Below are 22048 nucleotides of genomic sequence, written 5' to 3' on the forward strand. Positions count from 1 at the left end.
ATGTCTAAGGTATAGACGACCCACTCTAAAGTGGCTCATCACCTGGATGGTAGGTACAAAGGGAAAATGAGGAAGGATGCATCTGTTTGTTTCTTTGCCTTCACCTCAGACATCATCTCCTGGCCTCCAGGGTACACTCTTAGGCCTTCCATCACAGGCCCATTGGCCTCCTGACACTGACTCACACGGGTCAGTGCAGTGAGCTCCAGACCTTGGACAGACTCTTTTCATCTCCAGTGTGTAGATGCCCTCTGCACTCTTCCTCATTCGACTCTGTGGGTGGTGGCTGTAAGCCAAACTTGTACATTCTTATACATTTATATATCTTGTTTCTCTACTAAAACACTGACTGATACAATATATCAGCCTATATTGGAGATTATTTTTCCTTTAGGGCTTGAATCACTTCTAGTTACCCTGGCCTATTGAGCTCTGTGCTGAAAAGCTTGCTGTAATTCTAATGGGTCTGCCTTGATAAGTGACTCATCACTTGTCTATGACCACCTTTAACATTTTCCTTGTGCTGGACTCCTTAAGATTTTGCTATGGTATGATGTGTCATGGTGTGGTATGACTATCACTACTTGGAATTCTATATGCCTCACTTTTCTGTATGTTAGGTACTTTTGGTATTTTTTCAACAGAGATTCTCTATGCTGTTTGTGCTATCTTCTGAATTTTCACCAATTCCACTTAATCTGTCTTCTTTGAATTGTTTAGTAGTCGAATCTGTTTTCCATGTTCCATTGTTGTTTTGCAGTTATCTCCTATTAACTAACTAATACCCCTGTCTTCTGGTTCTGATACTGTCCTCACATTGGTCACTTCTGTTGCCCATACTTTTGATAGAAATTTTAATGTGAATCTGTATGAAGCTTTTATGGACTCTAATTCTTTTCTATGCTGGTCATGCATGTTTTGCATTGCTTATTTTAGCTCTTCTATCTTTATTAGTGTCTTCTCTAAATTCTCCAATCATTTTATTTTGTCCAACATCATTTTATTTATATCTCTTGGGGGCTTACCAAATGTTTTGTTACTCTGTTTTATTACCTCCCAACATTTTTTCAAATAATGAGGATATGTGGCTTTTGGAGATTTTCCCCTTTGATGCCACATGGATCAGCTCCATGGGAGTTGGAAGTTCTTATAGGCATTTTCGTGGCTTTTCCTTTAAGGATTTTGTTTTGTTTTGTGTGTGCACTGAGGCTTTGGGTGAGTTGTAGTGGAAAGCCGCTTGGTCTCCGCTGCATTTGGCCAATAGTTGGGATTTAAGTGGGTTGTGTGATTTAAAAATCTGCAATTGCTGGGTCTGAAGGCTCTCTCCTCTCCTCAATAAGCACTTTAGGGCACAGTTTTCTATTCTATACCTAATTTCTTTGTGTTTTGAGGGGCTTCTTTCTTTTCTTTCTTTTTTTTTTTTTTTTTTTTGGTTCTTTTTGAGACAGGGTCTTGCTATGCAGTTCAGGTTGGCTTTCAATTCACTTTGCAGCCCAACCTTGGACTAATAGCAATCCTCCTGCTTCAGCCTTCCAAATGCTAGGATTATAGGTATGCACCACCATACCTGACTATCTAATTTCTTTGAATCCCATTTCAGGTTCTTTCAATACACCACTGACTAAATTGCTTTCTTGGGTGCTCAGTTTTCTTTAGTCTATTTTTACAATTGAATTTCAAAACTGATTAGCATACATTTTAAATTATGTATCATGTGCTAATAATTTTCTTTGCCATGAACTTTTTAATGCTGATTTAGAAATAACTACTAAAGGACATGAACCTTCAAAGACCCTCACATCTCTTTCCCCAAAAGAAGCAGTACCTCACTGGCCAGCTCCCTTCTTGAAGCCGTCTTCCCCAGCCCTCCTTCAGCCCTGAGCGAGGCACTCCCTCTTTTTTTTTTTTCTCTTCTCCAGACTTTGTCACCTTGTTTCTCCAGGGCTGTACCCAGAAATTCAACTTTCTTCTATCTTATTAAGCAAATTAATTCAGTGCTCTCTTTGCCTTGGCATCTCGCCTACCCGGGGCATGTTCTCAGAACTTGTGGTAACTAAGACGCTCTGTCAACTTTTTAGATGCCACACAACTTCACCATATAAACAAGACTTAAAAAACTTACATTGGGAGATCTTTAGTTTTTGAATGTGATGCAACATTCAGAAACATAGTAGGCTCAATATTTCTTTGAAGAGGTTTTAACTAAAGAAAAATACAAACATATTTTTAACACATTTTGGTTACAATTTAAACTGGTATTACTTATCCTCCAGGATATGGCTAGCCCTTAAATAACACACACAAGAAAAGGAATGAAGAGAGAACTAAATTTATTGGGCACTAAATATTTGCTATGACTACCACAAAAAAGGCTGAACAATAAAGGGTTCTGAAAAGGTCTAATTCATCATAAAAAAAATATACAGCAAAAAAATCAAGCCAGAAAAGTGAAAGAAATAAAAAGCTTGTTCCTTATGCTTTCATCTATGTATTACTGATTTCTGATCCAAAATGTATTAAAATCATTTTACAGGAAAACCTTGGATTGCCAGTAACTTGTTCTGCAAGTATTCTGCAAGACGAGCAAACATTTCTAAGAAATTTAAACTTTAACTGATGTCTTGCAATACAAGTAGTGTGTGATGCCAACTGTCACATGATCAAACCTAGGTCAGTGATTCCTCTTTCTTCCCTTCCCTCCCCTTTTCCTCCCCTCCCCCTTCACCGTGAGACCACAAGTGTTTCCCATGCTCCAATGCTCAGTCTTAGGTTGTTATTTGGCAGAAATCATGATTTTTTAGAACACTGGAAGGAGCCCACAACTGGCACTAATGTATTTTTGTTACTTCAAAGCACCTCCGGACAGGGCTTTGCTTTTCCATACAATTAGGTTACGAAGGCTCTGCTTCACGGTAGGTCGGGTTGCCCACTGATACAGACCCTTTCCTCTGCTGCCTTGTTGCCTGTTATATCCAATACAGTAAATGAAAAGTTTATTAATACTGGACTTCCTGTAGTCAACATCCATTCAGGCATGTATCCAACGGCCTCCATATTTTAAAAGGTTGAAAAGAAAGGCAGTAAGAAGGAGATGACTACAGTGGAAGTTAAAAAGGAAATCACTGAGCAGTACAATCAGAAATTTCAAGATTTTATGAGAAGTCTACCACTTGTACAGTATTAAAGAAGAGAGGAAAAATAAAGGAGCGAGAAACAGCAAAAGATGTCACAAGAGTATCAAAACCACCACCATAAGTTCTGGAAGATTTAGAGAAGTTGCTTCTGGTTCGGATAAATGAGAAGCAACTAGCATGTAATACTATGCCTGAGAACTTTTATCAGCAAGAAGGCAAAAGTCTCATACATTGACTTCAAAAATAAACTGCCAGGGATGTCAATGGAAAACAAGGCTGCAAGGCAAGCAGTGATAGCTTCATGAGAAGAAGTGGCGTCCATGACGTGGCTGTGAGAGGCTGAGTTCAGGCACCATGGAAGTTGACGTACACACTACTGAGTTCCAGAAGCTCATGCTTTCCAAGGGTTACCTGTTCGAGTAAATTTTTAACCATGATGAGGAGCTTTTTTTGAAAAAAGATGCTAAAGAGGACTTCCTTTACAGATGAAGAGAATGCAACACTCACTCACAAGCCCCTAAAAGATCGTCTCAGCCTCTTGTGCTAGTACAAGCAGGGATTTCAAAGTCAAGCCCCTGCTCACTTATCCTCCTGAGAACCCATGAGCCATCAAGGAAAGCAAGGTACAGAAGTGCCACCGACATTATGTGGAAGTCATTCATATCTTATTTGTTGAGTGGATCCATAAGTTCTGCAGTTCTTCAGTGAAGAAATACCTTTTAGAAGAGAACATACTGGCTAGGGATTTAGCTCAGCAGTTCAAGCATTTGCCTGGGTAAAGAGGTCATGAGTTCAATACCTGGTATCAAAAAAAAAGAAAAGAAAGAAAGAAAGAAAGAAGCAGCAGAGGAAAACCTGCCATTGCTGATTGGGATAGTGCCCCTGCTCAACCTCCAAGCTTTGAAGACAACTTACTGAAGCAATGCAAGTTCATTAAGGTCAAATTCCTTCCTCTCAGCACCACTCAAGTATTCAGATCACTAGGTCCATTTCGAATTTTGAAAAACTTTACAGCAAAGCACTATTTTAGTGATGTTTTGAGGTGACAAAAGAATCAAACCTTACCTTCTGAGAGTTCTGAAAAAGTCATTTCCACAACGTTAATTGCCCCAAGATCATCAATAAATCTTCACCAAAAGAACCTCAGTTCTGTTTGGAGAAAACTGTGGCTTGATTGAATTCTTGGATATGAGGAGCTTGCTCATAAATAGGAGCCACCAAGTCATCAATGAAACTGTGTCCTGGGTGAGACCATGGGACTGGAGGTGACTGAGGAATAATGTTCAAGAGCTGTTGGAGGAACATGGCCAGCAGCTGACCACCAATAAACTGATGAATCTGCATCACAAGCAACAGCAAGAGGTTGTGGAGATCTTGTCAGCAAAGGAGGAGAAAAAGATATAGGAAACCCTCCCTCTAAATGAGATTAGGGAGATGAGGGAATGTAAAATGTGGGAAACAGTGCAAGATTTCATAGAAAAGCACCATCTGAACAAGGCTATAGCTGTGCAAGCAATTCATCTGTTTAATAAGAATGAAATGTTGTACTCAGTGAAATCCTCAAAGGAGGTAAAAACAACTGACATTGAATAAATTCCTTGTTAAAGTCACATTAAAAAAGATTCCATTGAGTCAACAGATAGCAGCTATTCCTTCAGTGATTCTATACAATAACCTTTCTCTCTCTCTCATCTCCCTCACACTGCCACAGAGGCTTTCAAAGCTGAGGGAAGGTTAATTTTCTTTATATTTGAGTTTTCTTTATATATTATGTTACAGTATTGTAATCATTTTATAGGAATATTTTTGGGTCGTGGAATGATTTATCTGAGTTTCCACTATTTCCTATGGGGAAATCTGTTTTTATACACAAGTGCTTGGGATTACAAGCATATTTCTGGAGTGAATTACACTCACAAACCAGTTTTACTGTATGATAAGTCAAAGAAATGAGGGGATGGGAATGAAGAAAAAAGCAAATCAAAATATATCATGTACAGGTGGAAATTTCCTATGTGATCATTACATGTATCTAAACTGCATCAATGAACAATTTAAATTAGAGGAATTTCTCAATTAACACAACAGTAGAGTTATCTACTAAAACTAATGTTCCCATCTTCGATTACTCATTTAAAAACATTCCAGGATTATTAATAAAAATAGCAAAAATTCAAAATGAAAGTTTATATACAAAATGTAGAGATTATTTTCCCTATATTGTAGCAGCACTGATGAAACTAAATTTTTATATGTCCCAAAGCAATGATAATACCCAGGGCTATGAGAATTATATCAACCACTTGATGAGCATTATTCTTTGATACAATCATCAAACAAATCCTTGAAAGGATCATTATTCTTCCCTAGAAGCCTAGCCTAAAGACAATGAAAACAACAGAGATTAGTACAAAAAAAATTCATGGATAGCAAGAATATATACTGGCAGTAAAATAAAGGGGCAACCAACAGGAATAAAACTTTTCTTCAAGTGTTTTGCTGTCTTGATTAAATCAAAGAGGTTTCAAATGTCATCTTAAAAATGATCATGTGGGAAAGATCAGTGTACAAATATCTAAACAACATCTAGGACTACACTTCTAACAAGTATTTTTAGACGTAAAAAGCCATTTTTTGAATACTTAAAATAATTTTTTATTTTAAAAGAGAAAAAAGCAATTAAAAAAACCAAAAAAAGCCAATCAACATCAACAACAACATAAAAAAAAAGAGTTATGCAGGATTTCAAAACAAGGTAAGAATTTAACAATGGGTGTTATATTGGGTATTTTTTACTTCCAAATAGTTGCTCAAGTTGCCAGACACAGGCATGCAAAGTTCATCAAACAATATAGTTGCCCTTGAACAGTTTCTTTCCCTTTCACTATATCTACTATAATTTTGGATCTTATTTACTTTAAGTTTACACCAATGAGACAATATGGTGTTTACATATGTGAGGCTGATTTATCTCACTTATGAGGATGGTCTCTGATTGTATCCATTTACCTATAAAAGCCTCTACTTTATCCTTCTTTATAGGTGAGTAGTACTCCACTGTATCAAAATACCCGTCTTTTTTATCCATTCCTCAGTCAGTGGGCTTTTAGGTTGTTTTCAATATCTGGCTATTACAAATTGTGCTGCCATAAACTTGGGTACACACGTATCACTGTGGTATGATGTTTTCAATTCTTCTGGGAAAATACCCAGGAGGGGAATAGCTGGATTGAATGGAACCTCTAATTCTAATTTTTTGAGGAATCTCCACATTGATTTCCACAGTGGTTGTACCAGTCTATACTCTGACCAACAGTGGACAAAGATTCCTTTTACCCCCCTGCCCCTCCAGCATTAGTTATATGTTGATTTCTTGATGTTAGTCATTCTTTCAGAAGTGAAATGATCAAAAGAATTTTAGTTACAGAAATATATGTAGACACAACACAAAGGTAACATTTTGAATGAAAGGTCATCATGTAAAAATGTACAATTAAGTAATGGTAAAAGCCTTACTCTAGACTGAAGAAAACATCACATGCTTTAAGGTGAGAAGGTAAATCAGAATTCTTTTAAAAACAGTTATTTTGAAGAATTTACCAAATTGTAAAAAACAGCTCAAAATAGAATGATGTGGCTGAAAAGCTAAAAGAGAGTAATTTTTTTAAAAGAGAACTAACCTGATGTGAAAATCCATAGCCAAAGGATCCATATGCAAACATAAACTCCACATCCAACCTGCAGACACACTAAACACAGGGTAAACTTACTTATTGTTTGATCAGAAAGAAATTTTCCTGGAGCAGTGATAGCAGGAGATATTTTTTACTTCCCAAATCTCTATATTAGAATACCAAAATAGGAATCTGAATCTCCTCATTGTTAAAAAAAAAAAAAAAAAAAAAAAACGAGAGAGACACATTTACACACAGAGCTCCTATTATAGGAGAATCTATTCAGTCAGTTTCTGAAATATTAGAAGTTTCATGTTAAAATTAAGTATTATTATATTGTCAAAATGTAAAAATTGTCAAAACAACTGTTAGTATGGTCACACTGGGACAGTGACACGTATATACACACATACACATACGCATGTGTATACTGTTACATTATTTACTCACATCTTCTCACTCTTGTTCTCAGGTAAGGCTTTGATCTGACATGCTCTCACCTCTCTGTACCCGGCTGCTTGTGTGTGAGGTGAGGGCAAGGCTGGGAGATAAAGACCTCATGCTTCTTGCCCCAGTTTTAGCCATGAGACAGCACAAGTCTCTCCAAACAGAAAAATCAACAAGTCAAGTTAATTTGTAACTACTTAAAAAAAAGAACTGTAAACAGCCCTTCATGAAACTCCCCAGTGAGGAAAGCACTGCTCCCTGAATTCAGTGCTGAGGTGCCCGATGGGACACCACACAGCTTCCATGGCAAAACAGTGGCAGGAGGCAATGGACTCCCTCCCCAAGGATTTCCAATGTTCTCTTTCACAATTCAGCAGTAAGATAGCAATGTTTATTTGTCTGGTTTTGGTTTTTTGAAATAGGGTCTCACTGAGTTCTTTAGGCTGGCCTTAAATTCAGCGAGGTAGCCCAGGTTGGCCTTGAATTTACACCAATCCTCCTGCCTCAGCATCCTGAGTGCTGGGATTACAGGTATGTGCCACTAACCCCGGCCATATAGCAGATTTTTTTAAAAGGTTGAGTGGATGAAGATTTTGTGAGCAAACTACTTTCTAGTTAGTACATTTTTATTAATTCAAACAGTAACTGTTAAATGACAAAGGATATGTAGACACAAAGAGTAGCAGAGTAAAGTTCAATGAAATATCAAGAAATTATTACATGTGTACAAAAGTTAGGAAATTTCAGTAAAGTTCTTACTGTGTTTTCATTCAACATTTGTAATTCTTCAGTAAAACACATTTTCTAGAAATAAAGCAATAAATAAAATATTTAAATACAAAATTACTCACATATTTACCTTCATATTATTTAAACCATGTAACAGTAAAAAAAATCAAATATTGATTTTTCAAATCCATATATAGATCAAACAGCTAAAATACAAACAATGAATATTCAGAAGATGAAAAGCACTCCAAATATAAAATAACAGAAATGAACGTTAACATTTGCATTCCTGTTTTAGACTAAAAAAGTTTCCACTAGTTAAGAATTCCTTCCCCTCTGTCAGAATTCTCAGAGCAACAGCCTTGCTGCTGCTCCTCCTGAGGGGTCACACAAACACAGAATTACAGGGTAGGCGACCCCCGGCAGCACAGAGTACCATCTTCATTTTCCGGGGACTTCTGACATCTATTAAAACAGTAAAACTCTGGAACCTGGTGACCATCTCTGGTCATTTCTGCTGTCCTGTGAGTTTTTCTACCCAATCTAGTACCCCAGGAACCCCTTTCTTCCTAGCATTTTCCCCTACTCACGCCTCACTAAACCTTCTTCCCACCTTTCTGCTTTACCTGAGACCTGACTTGCGTAGCAATGCTTAGTTAGTTCCAAATCATATTATTTCATGTGCATTTAAGAAAGAGTTCCTCTTTTAAGCCTCCTGCTGGCTGATAATTCTATTATTTTTTCAGACACGTGAGTCACTAATCCTTATTTAGTAAGAACTCTGAATCCTAAGCACATGGATTTGAAGGCAGAAAATAAACAACAGGAGCCCATCGGGTATAAAGAATCACAACAAACATCAACTGGACAACGTGGCACCAAGGTGAAAAACGCTGTTTCTATACATACCTGAATTACTTCATAAAGGTGTACTGTAGCACTTCCTAAGAGAAGCAGATAATTTTCTGTCTCGTTATATTGTACTAGTTCCAAGGAAATATTATTCCACTTGTCATCTTGATGTCTGGGAACCTCAATATGAAAATATACATAAAAAGAAGCATTATATTTTGTGGTCTGAATTTCAGATACAACTTCCAAATGCATCTACAAGCTACATTATGTGTTTTGACTTCATAACTTTTTAGTCTCACAGTTCCATCTACCTTAATATTAATGAAAATCAAGATCTTGTTTGTCCACTGTTAATTAGGACTTTTTAAAATCATCTATTGCATCTCTCTTCTTTCTCTTCAGCACTGGGAACAAACACAGGGTCTTACACGTACTAGGATATATTCTCTTTTCAAGTCTACAAAAATTCACCTTGAGAATCTACTGAAACTATACTAGCAAAAAAAATAATTTAAAGGGGCTGGGGATTTAGCTCAGCGGCATAAGCACCTGCCTTGCAAGCAGGCAGTGGTGAGTTCGATCCCTGGTACTGATAAAAAGGAAAAAGACAAAAAAAAAAAAAAAGAAATAATTTAGTATCTAACACAAAAAAACAAATAATCCAGGTAATACAAATACAGATTATTGAAATATAGTATCTATTATTAAAGAGTACCCAATAACTTTTTTAGTCTCTAATTTTTTGATAAAATGAATTTCATTACCTAAACTTGAAACTTTCTTTCAACCTTGTGCAATGTAGAACAATGTCATTATAACTTCCAAAATTTATGCACACTTTTGCTATTTAGAAACAAATTTCATTCCTCCCATTCCCAAGATTTCCCTAAGTTATAAAACCACTGAAAAAGCACTGAAGACAATGGAGGATGGAAAGAACTGACATATTCATGGCTTGGAATGATTCATATTGTTAAAATGTTCATACTACCAAAAGAGTTCTACAGATTCAAATGCAATTCCTGCTAAAACACCAATGCCATTCTTCACAGAACTAGAAGAAATAATTCAAAAATCGGTATGGAAGCACAAAAGATCTGGAAAGACAAAACACTCTTAAGGAAACAGAACAGTGCTGAGTCATCACAATTCCTGATTTCAAAATATACTACAAAGCCCCTGTAATAAAAACAGAATGATTCTGGAATAAAAACAAGACTCACCAAAGGACTAGAACAGAAAATTTACAGCATCTGCCTGGAAAACGTGAAATCCTGAGTTCAATTCCCAGTACAGAAAAAAAAGATACGTACTTATTAATTTACTACACTTTCAAGTTTTAATGTTCCACTTGAATGGACATGTATCTCCCAAACTTTTGAGAGCGTACCATAAAGCTAGCCAAACTATCTGCCAAATACAACAAAAAGCAAAACAGTATAAAATACCTCTACCATAACCATGCCTTGTTTTTATTTTTGCTTATTTAACCCATGCTTAAAGACTTATCTTTCATATTCAACATTTAAATAAAGTTGTAAAAACATCTGGAGCATAGAGGAAATGACCTAAAATTTAACCAAAATTCAAATACAGTAAAAACTATTACAAAATAATTGGACTCATCAGTGAGTCCTGCAACTCTAAGGAATTTAAAGAAAGCTTTGAGATAAGATTCTAGTAAGTTCAGCTGTAAACAGAAACACAGGAAGCTCTGACATGAAAGGCAGCTGGATGAAGAGTGGCCTGAAGCAAACCGCATACATTCCCACTTCCACTGCAGACTAACGCTATGAAGTGAAGCTCTTTAATACACAAGACCTCAGTTTCCTCACCTGTAAAACAAGGATGATAATAATAAGAGAACGTATGCCATACACCCGCTAGATATATGTCTTTGGGGATATTAATCTGTGTAGAAATAAGTTCAGTTTATATAAGAAGGAGTTTACATAATACAGAGAAAGAAAAAAGGGATTGAGGCCAAAAAAATGGAAGACATAGATTTTAAAAAACGAGATAGAGAACAATATATGCATGATAAATACTCAAAACCACAGACAAGAACATCTCAAGAAAAAAGTTCACTAAGATTATACTTTTGGGTTTTGGGGGAGGGGGGTTTGGTATCAGAAATCAAACTCAGGACCCTCATGCTTGCCAGGCAGGTGCTATACTGCTGAGCTATATCCCAGGCTTACATTTTCTAATAAGCAGTCTATTAAAAATAATTAAAATGCTACAGCCCATAGAATAGAAATAACATACAATAGCAAATGAAAACACACTGTTTTTTTCCTACTTTTAAAAAATTATAATTAGGGTGTAATATTTCAAACTTAAAGCTTATTCTATCTAGAATAGAATTCTAGCATTACCTGTATGGAAAAGAACTTCATTTCATCAAATTTAATTACAATGTTCTTTTCAGTGTTTCCAAAGAGCAAGCTGAAACTTTTTGTATATTTTACAAGGTTATTTACAGAAATGCGAATGTATAAATTTGAGTGATACTTTAAACAGACTGAAAACAGAGTATTTAGGAAACAAGTCTCATTGTAAATGAATAAGTAACACATTATAAAATTAATCCATTAAATAATTCAGGTCAAAACCTAAAATCAATCAAGTAGATATAGAAGATAATTATAGTTTATTAAACCACACAAAAAAGTTTTAAAAATATTTTTATCCCTAGCCACATATAATAGCAAGTAGTTTATTATTTGGATCACTTACTGTATTTTTATCATCACACCTCAACCATAACCATTTTGCAAATTTTCTATACATTAATTTTAAGATGACTATATAATATACAATTTTAAGATTCTAAGCAATTATATAGAAACTTAAAAAATATGTCACCTGAGAAAATTTTAAGACAATAGAATTTAGAGCAAAGTGTTCTACTCTCTAGTTTACTTCACTATATATTTTATATATACTATATTAACCTATACTATTATCTTTCATAGTATTAAGACAATTTTTTTCATGATTTAATTATCTTCAAAAATTTCTATATAAACTTTTTTGGAAGGAAACACCAAGTCTCCATAATAAGACTGGTTTTCTACTAAGTCTTAACATGGCCTTCCACTTATTTAAGATGCCAATATAAAACAAAACCTTTTAAAATATTCAAATGTTTAAAGTATTACTTACAAATAAATAGCTGTTATATCCAAAAAGATATATATTTGCTTCTTTAACTTACATGATGGGATAAATTTACAATGGCCAAACACCTTTTGTCAATTCCACATCAAAAAGTGGTATTTATTTTCCCGCTTCTGGAATCTGAGCTGGCCTTGTGCTTAACCCATAAAATGCAATGCACATGACTAAAGCCAGGACTAGGATGGGTGAGAGGGGCTCACCTGGGGTGCAAAATCGAAGGGAACATTAAAAGATCAATAATTGTGATAAATATATACATTATATGTATGTATAAATGTATTATATATAGTATTAACATGATATACTTTCAAAATTAGGACCTGTGCATCAAAAAGAAAAAAACCATGATGAAATTACATGGAAATAACGAATGTTTCAACCACTTCAGCATCATCAGCTAAGTCCAGTCTTTTAAGCTCTGAAGTGTCAGACTATATACTGAAACTGCCAGACAACTGCACCCCAAGCTGTGATACTGTGAACCTAACAACCACCCAGCAGGTGCATATATAATAAAATGGTTAATCTTTGAGGTCACTAAATTGTAGAGAGGTCTGTAAGGTAGCTAGCAATGGACAACTGACACAGGAAGGTATGATCATACTATGATTTATCAACACAAAGAAAGGATACTCAAAGGCAAAAAATGTCTGCAATTCTTTATATGAACAGCCAGGCAGCCAACCTACAATGATCAAAACAGAAACACAGATGGTAAATGCATTTTCTTTAAGTTAACACTGAAACACTGAGAAGTTAACACTTTTCTTCTACTTAACACTGAAATATACTTAATTTTGTAAAAACTCTCCATTTTGTCACTTTTTTTCTCATTAGAAATAGCTTCTTATTTAAAATAATCTAGTTAATGGGAAGCATCAAAAAGTAAAAACATGAAAGAAAAAAGGCAGAGTGAGTTTAAAGTAAACCTAAAATGAATAATAACACAAGCAAAGAAATAGGTTCATTATTCACTTAACTCTGAACATCACCGTTTGAATCACTTTTATTTTATATTGAACGAAAACTAATGAAATGTAACATTATGGACAAGAAAATAAGTACGTTTGGTTTCAGTTAAGCTCATATCCCTTATCCTAAAACCACTTCTTTCATTCAATAATCAATCAATCACTGGCATTGATTACAATATGCCAGGGGCTGGGACATTATCATTCTTAGGGGTTTTTTTTTTTAAGCATTAAACAAAACTGTAACTGTGCTTAACCATAAAATCAAACACAAAAATGAGTATAAAAACTTTTATTTTTTGTCTTATTTTGTTTAAGACAGGGTCTCACTATCTATTTCAGGCTGGCCTTGAACTCACTACATACCCTAGCATGGCCTCAAACTTTTACAGCAGTCTGCCTGCCTCAGCTTCCCAAGTGCTGCTGAGACCAGAGGTGTGCACCATCATACCCGTTTTAAACACTTAAGATTCTAATGTGAAACATTAATCAAATATAGTTTAAAGCCAAATATATTAAAAGCCAACTCAAATTAGCAGATCCATTAAATACTAAAGGTTGCACTTAGTAGGAGTTCATGGACTGCTCTAATATAAAAAAATAATGCTAAAGGTAACTGAAAATGAATGCCATTAAAATGGTTAATCTTGATTTTCAATGTGACTGGATTAAGACAAAGCCTAGGAAATGATTAAGCACACTTTCGGGGGTGTCTGAGGATATTTCCAGAGATGACTGCCATGCAGGAGACTACACCAAGTGGGAGCTCTGAATGTGGTGCTACTGGCCAATAGGCTAGGTACCCGGAAGGAACAAAAGCAGAAAGAGGAAGCCTGCCAGCACAGGCTCTTTCTGTCCACTTCCTGGCCTCTGCATAGTAAGTAGCTTTGCTTCACTATACCTTCTTTCTGCCATAATGCTCTGTCCTTCCCCAGGCCCAAAGTACTGTAATAGAGCCAGCAGACTAGGAGTAAAACCTCTGAAACTGAGCCAAAGTAAACCTTTCCTCCAATATGCTATTATTCTCAAGTATTTTGTCAGAGTAACAGAAAGTTAACACACTATAATATTTGACAATTGCAAATGTGTTTAGATCCTCATGCCCTATTAAAGCATCCAAAATAGAGTAACAGATTTTTCTGCCTCTCAGGCTAGATATCTGGTCCTAAGTGTGATGTATGTACCTGTGCTTGTATGTGAGCACAAACGTATATAAATGATATGATGTGTATGTTTGCTTTTGTTTCTATGGGAGAGTTCTTTGCATGGGGTGGAGAGTGGAGTCAATTTTCAAACTGTAAATCAATCTGTCAATAAATGACACCTGAAGAGTTCCATAAAATACTGATTCCCAGGCCCCTCTTTTGGACAAAGTTAGTGCCTCAAAATAAACACTTTAAAAAAGTATTTCACATGATTCTGATATAACTTCCTTTAGTAATTCCTAGTTGTACAGCTAGGGAATCTCTAATTTTAAAACTGAAGAAAGATGTTTTCCACAAATTTGGTATTAATACAATGTTTATGTGACACACACAAATGGAAAAATTCATGAATGTTACTAGAAAAGTCATTTTCTATAGTACCTTTTGATTGGCAAATAATAAACATCAACTATGCTTCATAACAAATTCTAAACAATTTTACAAGTTTGAGGGCTAGTCTTACATACCACATCCCCAAATGGAACCAAAGTTGATTTCTCAGGTGTTGCAGTCAGCTCTTTATTCTCAGTCTCTATGAGAGTTTTTCTCATCATCTATAATGTAAATAAATAAATTTAAGACTTAACAATGATAGCACACACCTATAATCCCAACAGTCTGGCAGACTGAGGCAGGAGGATTAAAAGTTTGAGCCCAGACTGGGCAACTTAAGTGACTTGCAAGACCAGGCACATACACAGAGTGAGAGCGAGAGCAAGAGAGAACACAACTAGATAAGAGATTAATCCAATCAAAAATCATTTTGTGACTACCTAACAAGTGTCAGGACTATAGGCAGTTAGATTTAAATATTAAGAAGGAACTCAACCCTCCAATAAATTTATTTCCAATAAATTTATCAATAATCAAGTAGAGGAACAATAATACAGTTAAAAATAAAAAACAGGGAATCATGAAAGACAAGAAAAGTGCACATCAGTATGAGAAGCCATTCAGTTTGTTAATAAATTCAACATACCGCAAGATGCATTAAAATATATACAGAGAGCAAGGAACAGAAACCTTAAGAAACTTTATGGAAGAGAGAAAAAAGTAGGGCATAAACAAAGCATAGACAAAAATTATCCCAACTTAGGGTATCATGGTGTACATCTGTAATCCTGGCATTTGGTAGGCTAAGGAAGAGGACTGCCATGAGTTTGAGGTCAGCCTGGGCTATGTATTGGGGCGAGACTAGCCTGGACTGTATAGTGAGACCATTTCTCAAAAAACAAAATCATTCTGAGCAAGAAAGGTCAACAAAAGTACAAAAATTCTGGGCAGAGGTGTGGAACTTGGTGATACAGCAATGGCTATAGAGGAAAAGGACTAGAAGTTGCTTCCTCAGAAGTGTGAGAAAAATAAGAGAAAGGAAACTTAAGGAAGAAAGAGGGGAGGGAGGGAGAGAGAGAGAGAGAGAGAGAGAGAGAGAGAGATCTACAGGTTATGCTCATCTTATTTCTTCACTTTTCATCAAGTTCATCCATTTAAAGATACTGCACCTAAAAATACTAACAAATTAAAAGTAAACTGTGACACAAAGTTTTAAACTGAATTAAACATCTTCAAACAAGCATTTGAAGATTTTTTTAAAAACCTGCAACCACACAGCATGAACTGGGGAGAGCCAGGAAGGAAGCTAAGCCGGGCACACAGGCTGGGAAGAGCAAACAGTCCTCTTCCCCCTCCCCACCATCCCCCAACCGCCCTGTGAGTAACCTGCTGATTCCAAGGAACTGTATTGTTTGATTGGCTCTGCAAACCTAAAGCCAGTAGTCTGAACAATTTAGAAGACAACAACATGTAATACAGTAACTACTGTACATTTCCTAGTATCTTATTACTGTTTCATTTTACTGTTGTTTTAGTCCCTTTAAAATGAAATTTTTAAAAACCTGTAACCACAAATTCAATGATAAACTAGAAAGAAAAAGAAACAAGTTTTGACCAACTCAAGAAAGACAAAAACATCTCAGAAATAAAGACTAAATTGTAATGCACTCAAAGTAGCATGAATTCAAATGAAAATTAATAATGGCCATTTAAAATTATATGAAACCAACTAAGAGAATGAAAATGAAAATGAGATAAAGAATTATAAAGGGCCAAAGAAAAATAGATTCAACAGGAAAAAAGGTGTTATGGTTTATGTTTGGATGCCCCCCCCAAGCCTCATGCAGTCATGGAGGCAGCTGCATCTAGTGTTTGTGATTGGTTTGTTGTCTAGCTCTGGGATTGGCGTTTGTAAGTACTGCACCCACACGGGAGCCAGCATACTATTAAGAGAGGAAAGGAGGCATGCTTTGCCCTTTGTGTATTGTGACAACCATGCACAGTTGCCTCTTAGCCACACCAGCCTACTTTGGAGCCAGCTGAGTATGGACTTAAGCCTCCAAAAACTGTAAGCTAAATAAACCTTTCCCTCCCTAATTTTAGGTGTCAGTTATTTTGTCTCAGCAATGAGAGAAAAGTAACCAAGACAATAGATAAACAAGAAATCCTTGAAAAAGAAAAATACAAAAGCACTAACATTTAAAGTTACAATTCAAGAAACTGTTAGGCAATGAAAATAATCTACACATCTATAGGGTGCACTGCATATCGTGAAAATTGACACATAATGATCAATTCCAAGATACATCCTAGCAAAATTACTAGACTTTAGAACATTTTTCAAACAAGTAAAATAGCAAAATTAGGTATAGCAAAAGGTAAGCACTAAGACTAGTTTCAGATTCTTTTGAGAGTTCCATAACGCAACCATAGAGCAGCATTTTCATGAAATTCAAAGCAAGAAAGGTCAAGTTAAGGAACTTTATCCAACCAAGCAGTCTTCAAATACCAACGCTATAAAAGAATGTATGAAACAGGAAACATCTCAGGGAATATTTTATTCTTGAGCTCTTCCTGAGCAATCTACTAAAGGATGAGCTTCACCCATATCAAAAGATAGTGGAAGAAACCTTGAACATAATATTTATGGGAAGCAGCTAATATATCTAATTATAGAGATGAGACCAGAGAGTAAATATGAGTGGAAGAAAAATATAAATGCTAAAATTGTGATGAAGAAAAATGTAATCCTCAAAAAATGAGAGAAATGGAAAGTTAGAATGAATCATAGATCAATGTGTAAACAAGTGGAAGATAAAGAATTCCAGCTAAAACTAATAAACTCAATGAGATTAGTACAAGACTAAGAAAACTGAGAGTTGCAAAGTATAAATACAAAGGTAAACATTGGAACAAAAATGTAAACTTTGCTAAATACCAAATAATTTTTAAATAGCAGAAAAATAAATATAACATACTTTAACAACACAGAGAAGCATGACACACTGAGATAACATGTATCAGTAATACCAATAAATATGTATGGGGAACCAGATATTACAGAGAGCTGTAAAATCAGCTACAGGAAGCAGGAGGATCATACTTTGAAGTCAGTCTGAGAAATAGGGACACCCTATCTTAAAAAAAAGTAGTGGTAGTATTAGTAGCAGTATAGGCTTAAAATATACACTAAATTAAAAGAATGTTGAAATAGATCTAATAAGGCATTGTTATATTCACAAAGGACACTTCCTATGAAAAAAAAATTCTGATCTTTTCCCTCTACAGCCAAACCTATACCTATGCTTAATACCTTGGGTGACCAACCATTTCAGTATACCAGAATGAGAGATATCCTAGGAATCTGAATTTTCAGTGCCACAATCAAAATAGTCCTAGAAAATTGTAACATTTAGTCACCTAAAGTAGTGAATATGTAAAGATGTTTTGGATGCAAAGAAAACATTAAGAAAGCAGAAGCAGGCTGGGGATTTAGCTTAAGTGTCTTAAGCGCTTGCTTGGTAAGTATAAGGTCATGTATAAGGTTGTGAGTTCAACTCCAGTACCAAAAAAAAAAAAAAAAGCAGAGGCTGATGTTAGCACAGACTTCACATCAAAAGCCACTGCATGAGATAAACAAGAATACTTTTAATACTAAAAGACATAATCTGGTATAAAGATGTAAGAGCTAGAAATCTCCCTTGAGGATTCACACCCACAAAGGAAAGTATGTATTACAATGTTTTTATTGCAGTATGGTTTGCAATTGCAAAATATAGCAAACTAAAGGCCAATGGGAGCCTGGCTGAATAGACTACAGCATATACTTACAACTGAATACTATACAGCTGTAAAAATAAAAGGGTACATTTTTATAATGGTAATTTAAAGGATATATTAAATGAAAAGACAAAGTACAACCTTTTGTGTTAGAGGGCAGAGGAAGTAATGCATGCATGTACCTGAAATAATGTAGAAGAGCAAACTTTAACCTCTCCACCTAAATTTTATTTTTTTTTTGTACACAGAACATTAACATACTTTGAAAACTTAAACCATACAAGGTATATGCTAAGAAGTATCATTCCCTGTTTTATCTTACTCTCTATCCTTCTTTCGGTAACTAGTTTCTGGTTCAAAGAACTCACAGATGATGTCACTAAACATATAACAGACTTAATAAAACAGTTATTATTTTAGAGAAGATACTGACAGAGGCCAGTGACACTAAACAAAATGATACAAAACACAAATGAGGTTAGCAAATAAGAATCCATGAAAAAAAAATCTACAAAATAACAATTCTATTGAAAATATAGGCAACAGATGTGCCCAAAGTGAAGGCAAAGTGTCAGAATTAGAAGACAGAGATAATTCTAGTGACCACTCACTTAAAGATACCATATCATATCTCTTGATGGTACACGCATGACCAACCACTGGTGATACATGTATGACTTCTGCATTAGGCTGCTTGTACACTGATAGTACAAATGTATCTAATCACTTTCCCTGGTCTTTTTACTAATATAGTCTTAAATGGATTGAATCCAATTAGTTACTTGAATGTGAATAATTACTTCTCAAATATAATTATCAAGTAACACTATTCATACTAATTTTTAAAATATAATAATCAAAAAATTATTTTATTAAATTTAAAAGTATTTATATTTATGAACAGTTTATCAATAATTCTCTAAGTTTTAATCTTACAAATACCCTTGCTGGCATATATTATACATTCGCAACTGCTGTGTCACAAATTAGCTGTATTATAATTTTTTATACCATTTTAATGTTTCCCTTAAGGAACTGTAAAGTAATGATATACGGTCTTCTAAATCAATTCTTTTCTTTGCACTATTGTAACTAAAGACCTGCTGAGAAGTAGTACAAGCTGTCCCATGTGCATGCGCCACCACTGGTGACTCAAACTGGCAAAAATGATTGAATTCAAATTAGAGCCATGGCCAGAGGTTTAGTTCAGTGGCATAAGTGCCTGCTTGGCAAATGCAAGGTCATGAGTTCAATCCATGGTTCCAAAACAAATGAACAAACAAACTGCACTGAATCAAATCACAGCCACCCAGCAACAAGATATACAGCTTATGGCCCCGTCATGAATGTGTTAAAAATACAAGTGAAAGAGTCGGCAGCTGCTGAGAATTGGCCATGGTGGAATCCAGGCAGCTGAGAAGGCAACTCGCCTGCCCTCTTGATAAGCCCCACCCTCAGGCACAAGCCAGGAGGAGATCCAGTCAGCAGCTCCCGCGAGCCTACTGCACACGGGCTGGAAATCAAACATCCCAACCCCCCAACCCCCCTTAGCAACCGGGGACAGAGGTGTAAACATGACTTAGGAGGATGACCATATGCAGTATAGTGAACATGGGGGATTTCCTTCCATCTTCTGTTTGAAGGCAAATGTTGTTTTCACTGTTTTGTTCCATTATGACTATTTTTACTCTATTTAGTATTTTCTTTTGAATGGTTTTATAGTGTTCTGTTTTTGGTTTGATTTCTCTACACCTAACTGACTGGACAACTACTGTGAAGATAACAGATACACTATGATTACTGTTATCACGGTAACCTGCTGTGAAGTTCTGTACCAATTTCACTGCACTGTCTTGATTACCTTTGTTCTGTCTTATTCTATTGTATTTTTACAACCTTCAAAATAAAAAAAAATACAACTGAAAATAATACGCAGCTAAAGCAACCAAAGTGAGGACAGAGTGTCAGATTTAGAAAACAGAGCTGTGGTGAGTGTTCAGAAAATGACAGATACCTTAAAAACAAGAGAAAGTGAAAAATGGATCCAACAGCTAGATGACTGACTTGGTTACTTCTCTAATTGCTGAAACAAAATACCTGACACCCAAAATGCAGTAAGGAAAGATTTATTCAGCTCACAGTTCATGGAGGTTTCAGTCCATAATCTGTTGGATCCAAGTGAGGGTAGCATGGCTGAGGGACAATATGGTAGCTGTGGCAGACACCAAAAGTGAGCAGAGCAAAAAGGCAAAAGGGAAAAGTACGCTTCCTTCCCTCCCTTATAATGTATGCCAGCTCTCCACCCCTGGGCAGGTACAGCGCTCACACTGCCAATCCCAGTGCTTGACAAAAACCAATTACAAACACTAGATTCTGCCACCTTCAAAAGCCTGCCCCATAACTGCATGAGGCTTTGGGGGGACATTTAAAAAAAAACCATAAAAATGACTCAAATGAGGCTAATATAAGAATTGGAATAAAGGGGGAAACAGAAGATCCCACGAGGGCACAAAACAGCTATTTACAGAGGTAAAAGCAGAAAACTTTCCAGACATGGAAAAGTAACAATACACAATACGTGAATGATAAGAGTTTTTCAGTGCGGAAGGGAACCAACCATCTGATAGGATTTTGGTGTGGCTGAAAAGATAGGAAGTATGAAATTAAAATGGACCTTTATTTTAAGAATGTGGGGAGAGACCCCCTGACCCTCTGTGGTCTGGAATTCTCTCCTCCAGACACATGGTGTGGGGGAATACATGTAGCTTAGGTTTGTGGTGGTGCCTAAGGGGCATTAGTGATGCACAGGTAGCCCATTGGTATTCATTTTGCACCACAGGTGAATTCCTAGGGACGGGGAAAGACAGAGCCCCTTCATTCCACCTCCAAGCTTTACGGGCTACAGTGTCCCATCTGGGGCAAAAACCTTTCAGTGAGACGTATAGAACTCCAAACAGCTATGATCAGAAAAATACACTGCATGCCACATTATAATTAAGCATTAAAAATCTAACAAAAGAGCATAACCTTAATGGCTGCCAAAAGAAAGCAACAAATCACTTATTTTTTATTTTAAAGAGATTAAGACAAACAGGACATAACAAAGCAGATCAGGACAGAACAATGTAAGCAACACAGTATTTCACCAGAAGACAACCCATAATTAACAGTAACTACCATAATGGCTCTTTCTTTGAAATAGTTGAGCATAACTTCATATAGAATAGTATCAAACATAACAAAATAGTATAAAACCATTAAAGAGAATGAAAGTATTACAGGGCATTAAGAACCAAATAACAGAAAACGAACAATGGCTACTCTATTACCTCATTTTCCATAGAAAATTGTTTATACTATCACACATAATACAGTCCAATAAGCTACAACATGATAGAACCAATGGAAACAGAAGAACAAAAGCATTGTAGGACTTCAGAGTAAGATGACATTAAATCAGCACTGGCAATTATAATGACTTGTTTTCTTCAAAACAGCTATTCATACCATCACAGATAATAAAATCACAAACCAGGATAAACCCATTCTAACTAATGAATGCAATCATTATAAGGCTTCAAACTGGCAGCTGCCCGCCAGGAGGAGTGAGTTGGGCGGAGCTGTGGGACAGCGTTCCAGCCTTGCTGACCGCCCTCTCTCACCCGGAGGGCACACCGCGGCTGCCTGCCTGCCAGGAGGAGTGAGTTGGGCCAATCGCGGGACCCCGTTCCGGCTTG

General features: G+C 36.0%; 1 protein-coding gene across 1 annotated transcript in view; it reads right to left on the minus strand.

Annotated features, from left to right (window-relative positions):
- Positions 1-22048, minus strand: part of LOC100713147 (C2 calcium dependent domain containing 6) — a 66341-nt gene that overhangs the window by 23519 nt on the left and 20774 nt on the right. Inside the window, exons 2-9 of the mRNA XM_063227089.1 lie at positions 14666-14752; positions 12656-12707; positions 11218-11363; positions 8894-9016; positions 8015-8059; positions 6735-6883; positions 2885-2963; positions 2123-2202 (exon numbers count right to left, since the gene is read on the minus strand). Coding sequence (XP_063083159.1) covers positions 2123-2202; positions 2885-2963; positions 6735-6883; positions 8015-8059; positions 8894-9016; positions 11218-11363; positions 12656-12707; positions 14666-14752 — 761 coding nt within the window. The remainder of the gene's footprint in view (positions 1-2122; positions 2203-2884; positions 2964-6734; positions 6884-8014; positions 8060-8893; positions 9017-11217; positions 11364-12655; positions 12708-14665; positions 14753-22048) is intronic.

The sequence above is a fragment of the Cavia porcellus genome, unplaced genomic scaffold (assembly GCF_034190915.1).
Source record: "Cavia porcellus strain 051 isolate PalLab524CR breed Dunkin Hartley unplaced genomic scaffold, mCavPor4.1 scaffold_16, whole genome shotgun sequence".
Taxonomy (NCBI): domain Eukaryota; kingdom Metazoa; phylum Chordata; class Mammalia; order Rodentia; family Caviidae; genus Cavia; species Cavia porcellus.